At 36.4% G+C, this 6930-nt stretch overlaps 1 protein-coding gene across 2 annotated transcripts in view; it reads left to right on the forward strand.

Moving 5' to 3' along the window:
• The window catches only part of LOC107638269 (DNA topoisomerase 3-beta), a 9928-nt gene extending 3873 nt beyond the window's left edge, over positions 1-6055 (forward strand). For both annotated transcript variants that reach the window (XM_016341460.2, XM_021120402.1), the window contains 9 exons: positions 600-762; positions 851-970; positions 2146-2225; positions 2325-2603; positions 2803-2971; positions 3083-3211; positions 3280-3492; positions 3926-4105; positions 5264-6055. In XM_016341460.2, coding sequence (XP_016196946.1) covers positions 600-762; positions 851-970; positions 2146-2225; positions 2325-2603; positions 2803-2971; positions 3083-3211; positions 3280-3492; positions 3926-4105; positions 5264-5908 — 1978 coding nt within the window. In that variant the 3' untranslated portion in view covers positions 5909-6055. The remainder of the gene's footprint in view (positions 1-599; positions 763-850; positions 971-2145; positions 2226-2324; positions 2604-2802; positions 2972-3082; positions 3212-3279; positions 3493-3925; positions 4106-5263) is intronic.

Genomic DNA, 6930 nt, shown 5'->3' on the forward strand with positions numbered 1-6930 from the left:
TCCTCAAAATGAAAAGAATGATGACCTAATTATGATTTTTAAGCTACACAAACCTATTTGAAAAGTCAGTTATAGGTGAGGTCTTGGTTGGATGGAACTCCCCCATTACGAATACTGTCTAACCTACAGGCTGATGCTGTATGAACCATGTATATAAGGGGCTAGTTTTTCTATTTGTTTGATAAACTTCAACTCCTCCAAAAAATTAAAAATAAAAAAATCAAAGGTTATTTGGACCTGGCAGGTGGCTGTTCGTAAAATGATTGCCAGTTTTTTCAGGATTAGATTGCTACATGTCATGACTCCATTTTCTTATGGCTTTATCTTTTCGGACATATTAGTAATATGACCTGGTGTTCTAGCTTGATTCTCCATCTGTTTGAAACTCAAGTTGCAGGTAATCCTTTGTAATAATTATGTATGTATCATGGCTTGATATGAATTCCCAGGAGGTGATGCAACCCACAGATGTTTTACTTCCCTGATCTTCAGGCATATCAGCTTTATTCATTAATAGCAGGAAATCATATGTGCTTTCATTTTAGTTAAGCATTGACGATCATGGATTGTGACATTCTGTTGGTTGCTGCATATTTCAGTTATGGACCATGTCAAACGCCTACCTTAGGCTTTTGTGTGCAGAGGTATCTGCAAATAAATACTTTCAAGCCAGAAAAGTTTTGGAGTTTGCACCCGTACATAATTTTCCAAGGATATGAAATTCAGTTAGAATGGCAACGTGGCAGATTATTTGACAAAACTGTAAGAATTTCTATTCTCTTATATCATTCTTACTTTGTCTCTCCCTGACAAACAATGGACATCGTTTTGATATTTCATATCATTGCAGGTTGCTATGATGTTTCAGAAATTGGTTGCAGAAGATGGATTTTTAGAAGTTACTGAAATATCAGAAAAGCAGGAAACTAAAGGTCGTCCTGTTGGTCTAAATACTGTGAATCTTCTGAAGGTTAGTAGACATGTGGCAAAAACTATTGAGAAGCAGTAGCAACATTTAAACTGTGTGTTCAACTTTAATGTGCAAAATTTCATTGCCATAACTATGGAATTTGCTTCAAAGCTAACTTTTTGGTGCACATATAATGGTTCAAAAGCGGTACAGTTAACAGTGTGACTTTTCTGTTTTTTGGAACAACTAAATACTTTGTGTTTCATTGTGCTAATGTGTGGATTTAGATCTCATAACCTAAACTTTTTTTAATGATTATGTGCTAAAATAACATACTTCATGCTGGTCTTTTAAATGGATGACTATATACAACATGGATGGATGAGAGTAACTTGCCTTGCTTATGAGGATGCGTGATTTTATTTCTTGATTTCTGCCTGGATAGTTGATCAAGGGAAAGTATTAGATAAGTCAAACATGAACTGGTTGTATTAACCAGAGAATACTTAAAAAAAAGAACTTAGGGAAGGAGAAAAATGGGAGAACTGTGACCTCTTCTCTATTTTGATTAGAGCGCAGAGAAAATTGTGTAGGGCCCACCAAGAGAAAGTTCTATGGGCTAAACTAGAAGAGGATGGGGCCGAGAGTTAATAGCTTTAAGTTACCAGTTTAATCCTATAGCCCTTTTTTTTTTTAAAATCGTAGATGGTAGTTATATAAAAAGTCACAGATACAATCGCAATTTCTTTTCTCTAGTTTGTTCTGTAACAAACAGTAGGACGAAGGATTTATTTTTCATTTCCTCCATATTTTCTTTTCTCGACATTTTCTCTTTACATCCAAATGTAGCACAAGATCACAATAATCAACCATTGGAATTGTTAATTGAATCATCTGCTCATGATGCTGGATCCATTATTGGCCATTAGCCCTTCGCAAAGCAATTGGTATGAGTAAGGTTGCCTGTGGTTTTTAAGGAAGCATATGATGATGTTTTTCTTTCTATTGTTGTTACTAAGGAGACAATTTTAATCTCCTTCTTTTGGTACTTTTGTTTTTTCCCCTGTTTTTATTATTTTTTGTTACTGATATTTTCCAACTCAAGATATAGTTCTTTTTGTTCTTTAGTATGTGACATTTCAAATTTGATAAAGGAGTTTTTCTTTATTTACCAAGAGTCTGGAAATTTACTTGTGCAATATTTAATTTCTTTTTAATACACTTTTTCTTTCCAGGTTGCTTCAAGTGCTCTTGGATTTGGTCCTCACATGGCTATGCAAATAGCTGAGCGATTGTATACTCAAGGATACATCAGGTTTTCCCATAATTTGTTTGTCTTTTATATTAACAATGGAATATCTACATAATTTGTAGTTTGTAATAACTTTTTATTGGTTTGTGTATATTAATCAAGCTATCCTCGCACAGAAAGCACAGCATACCCTCCTTCATTTGATTTTCGTGGTACACTCTCTGCACAGGCAAATAGTCCTACATGGGGTAGTTATGTACAAGGGCTACTCGCCAATGGTTATCACAAACCTCGATCTGGAACAGATGTCGGTGATCATCCTCCCATTACTCCAATGAAATCAGTAACAGAAGATACCCTGGGAAGTGATGCTTGGAAGCTATACCAATACATCTGCCAACACTTCATAGGGACAGTCTCTCCAGACTGCAAGTATTTAAGGTAAAAACTATATTTTTTCAACTTTTCTCAGCGTGTCCTTTTATGGTTTAGTCCATTCCGGTGATTCGATGAATGTCCATTGCCTTTTGTGTAGATTGAATGTTATCCGATAAACCATGTAGTATGTACTTTATGCTTCTTGCGGTCTTGCCTAGTCATTCATTTATCATGCATTATTAATTTATCATCATCCTTTCAGGAGAAAGGTTGAGTTTTCAATTGGTGGAGAGTCCTTTCATTGTACAGGACATCAAGTCATTGCCAAAGGATTTACTGCAATAATGCCTTGGCTGGCCATAAATGATAAAAATATTCCTTCATTTACAAAAGGGCAGAAGATAGAAGTGTCAAAACTTGAACTATATGAGGTAATTGTCTAACCTCCTGTGTTGGATTCTGCATACAGCTTTTAGATTTTATTCCTTATTTCTCCTTGTTAGTCTCTTTGCACTGAATAGTTAAGGCCCTAAATTCTACAGGGGACTACCTCACCTCCAGATTATCTTACTGAAAGTGAGTTGATCTCCCTGATGGAGAAGCATGGAATAGGAACGGATGCGTCTATTCCTGTACATATTAACAACATATGTGAGAGGAACTATGTGCAGGTAGTGGATATAGATGTGGTATCTGTATCATTTTCTACATTTCCTGAATCTGTCCCACCATATTGCAGGTACAAGCAAGTAGGAGGCTTGTCCCAACTACACTAGGTATAACTTTAGTGAGGGGTTATCAATCAATTGATCCAGACCTCTGCCTTCCTGATATTCGTAGCTTCATTGAGCAACAAATAACTCTTATTGCTAAGGGTCAGGCAGATCATCATTGTGTAGTGCAGCATGTTATACAACAATTCAAGCAGAAGTTCAGTTACTTCGTCAAGAAGGTTGACTAACCATTATTTAGACTTCTTTCTAGTCAAAATGTGGTTCAATGTGATTATTTTCCTTGGTAATGGATTCTCATATGTTAATTTTATCATGGTTTCATTCTTATCTATTTTAAGAACTGGTACCAGATGCTGAAAAAGTAGTAGAACATAGAAAAATACCTCGGGATTTGATCTATAGCAGTGGGGTGCAAACCTCCTGCTCTGTGTATATTGATAACTTGGGTAAATGAATGAGTTCCGAAGTTGTGTGTTCAAGGGACTCAACATTTGTCTAGTTGGATTTATTTATTTGATCACGAGATGTTCTTCAGCTTCCTTCTATATTCTTTCATCTTTGGATATAGCCCATCTTGATTTACTTAAGTTCACAGTTAATAGATACATGTGACATTGGCCTAATGTTTGAGTTTCTTTTTATCTGGATCAGATTGAAGATATGGATGCATTATTTGAAGCACAATTTTCTGCCCTTACTGATTCAGGACGCGCTATGAGTAAATGTGGTAAATGCTTGCGGTATATGAAGTACATTTCTGCTCAGCCAACACGTTTGTATTGTGGTACATGTGAGGAGGTTTATTATCTTCCACCGATGGGCACAATCAAGGTAGTCTCCAAGAACCTATTAAATAATATCAACTTAAGCCTGATCCAACTTCATAATCTGCTTGGTTCCTTATCATATATTGTACTGCAAAGCAATAACCAGGAATAAATAGTTGGTGGTGTCTATGGTTGGTGCCTATGGTTAGGGTAGCTACACACGTATTGTTAAAATTAAAATCATACTTCTTTTACATTTTGATCAAACTTATTCTTTTACTTTTTAAATTAAAAGCGTTGTTAAATAGTAAAAAAGCATTAATTTAATTTTAGCAATAGTTTTTAAGACACCATAGCCACCATAGCATAAGCATCATAGCATGCACCTGGAATAGTTAGCCTGATCTGTTTAACTATAATCCTGTGTCAAACACTTCAAATTTGATTTACCAATATTATTATGAATGGTGGTTTCTATCAAAAGAAATATTATAATGAAATTCATAACTACAATTATCTTTGTTTGTCTTCTTTTATCTCGTCATTGTTCTATTCTGTATTTCTCTCCTTACAGTTTATCCTATTCATCTTTATTGTCTTTCCTGCTTCTATGGTCTATTGTACTTTGTCAAAGTGTAAGGGCTAGCTTTCTTCCAAGTACTTGTGCCTTTGGCCTTAAAAGAATATCATGTGCAATATGAGTTTCAGCACTCCAGATCTCTTGCATTCAGGTTGCTTTTAGAAGGCACTTGGAGATTGCCATTTCAAAATCAGAATCTTTTGCGCCTTTCATAGGTAGATCTCATCTCTAGGCTGATCTAATTGAACAACCTTCCCTGCCACTAATCCAAGGGTGCCTATTAGTATTGGTACTCCTCTTAAGATTGCTGCTGGCCAACAACATTAGCATGTATCAGTGCGACAGTGCCCTCACTGGTGTGTAATCATATTCTCTATTGTTTGGGCTATACTCTTAGATGGATACAGAACAAGAAGGAAGTGGTACGGGTTTTGGTAATTTTCTGTATTAGAATACTGCTGTCAGGTTGATTAAGACTATCTGATTATCAATATCAATTTGGAAGGTTTAAATCAATCAGAATCATTGTATTTAATCATTTGGTATTCAATGTTTTCATTTATCTAAGAATTTCTTTGCTTCCTTATTGCGTTGTATTATATTCCTTATATATGCTGCATTTGTTTTTAACTGTTTCTGCAGCTGTACAAGGAACTGTCTTGTCCACTAGATAATTTTGAGCTTCTGGTCTGCTCCATGCCGGGTCCTGAGGGTAAAGCATTCCCACTATGCCCATACTGCTATAGTAATCCTCCGTTCGAAGGGATCGAATCACTTATTAATACAGTGAAAAATGGTCCTTCTGGCAAGATTGGCAAGGGAGCTGGCATGCCATGCACCTTATGCCCTCATCCAACTTGCCCGAATTCTCTGGTTTCCCAGGGTGTATGTGCTTGTCCAGAGTGCAGTGGAACGCTTGTTTTGGACCCGTTAAGCGCTCCCAAGTGGCGACTTTGTTGCAACAAGTGCAACTGCCTTGTTTTTCTTGCACAAGGGGCTCACAGAATCTCAACTACTAAAGAACGATGCCCTGAGTGTGACTCTTCAGTCGTAGAAGTCGACTTCAACAAGAAGACAACTCCACTGGAAGACGGATCCACCTTACACCGTGGTTGCATTCTTTGTGATGAGTTGCTTCATTCCCTTGTAGAGATGAAACATGGGAGAGGCTTCAGACGTATGGGTTCACGGGGTGGAAGAGGACGAGGGGGAGGAAGAAGAGGCGGTTATAGGGGTAGAGGACGCGGAAAAATGGTGGATCCAAAAATGAGTTTTCGAGATTTCTAAGAGTGCTGCTCTTCATGTCCATGGCTATATAACTTATGTAGGTTTTAATTGCAAATCCAATTGTCTCATACAGCTCAAGTTTTTTTTTTAATGGAAAAATTAACTTGTCGTGTAAGGTTCTGTGAGTTGTTCATTTGCCATGAATTCCTTTTGAAGTGTCGCTCAATTTAACAATTAGAATAAGTAGCAGAAATGAAGGTTTCATTTTCACTTTATATTAACATATTGAGATCATATGTAGTGGATGATTTACACCATTTAGGATATGGCATGTGTTTTGGTGTAAGGATTTTTTTCTATTATAAATTAAAAATATTTTATTTCCAAAAACAAAATAAAAGTACAATTTTTACTTGGACCTTTTTTTTGGGTCTGTGAAGTCGTTTGCCTAATGTCTCGATGAACGGCATGACGCCACTCTCAGTTTGTCTACTTACTGGTTCGAAGCCTGTGCATCTGCACGGAATTGAATAAATCTCTAAAATGGTCTTTTATATTGGACCCGTGCATCAATATTGTCCCTCAGTTTTTAAATGCTCTAAATGCACTCTCCAATTTGAACTCCGTGCAAAATTCTGGTCCTTCTACTTAATTCCGGCATGACTCAGCAGCCAGAGCGCTGAGCTGGCAGTTCCACCACCTCTACGTAGGCTTCATCACCCTCCACCATCACCATCGTTCCTCCTCTTCTCCCAACAGAGCCATTACCCTTCTCTTTTCTTCCAATCCTCCTTTCCCTTTCTCCCTTCCTCAAGCATTGTAGCCCTTTCCTTCTCTCAGTTCACCAACCTTCACATCACTACCTTCTCTTTTGGGACAACATGTGTTATTTTCAACAGATAAATTAAAAAAAAAAAATCTTTAATATTTACATCCGATAAAGTTAAGTTAAAATGCACATTTATACAGAGAAATTATATGTGTAATTTTGATATTTTTTTTGCACAATATCAATTGATAATAATATGAACAATACAATTAATCCTTAATAATAATTATAAAAGTAAAAAAAAAAATACTAA

This window comes from Arachis ipaensis, chromosome B04 (genome assembly GCF_000816755.2).
Source record: "Arachis ipaensis cultivar K30076 chromosome B04, Araip1.1, whole genome shotgun sequence".
NCBI classification, from domain to species: domain Eukaryota; kingdom Viridiplantae; phylum Streptophyta; class Magnoliopsida; order Fabales; family Fabaceae; genus Arachis; species Arachis ipaensis.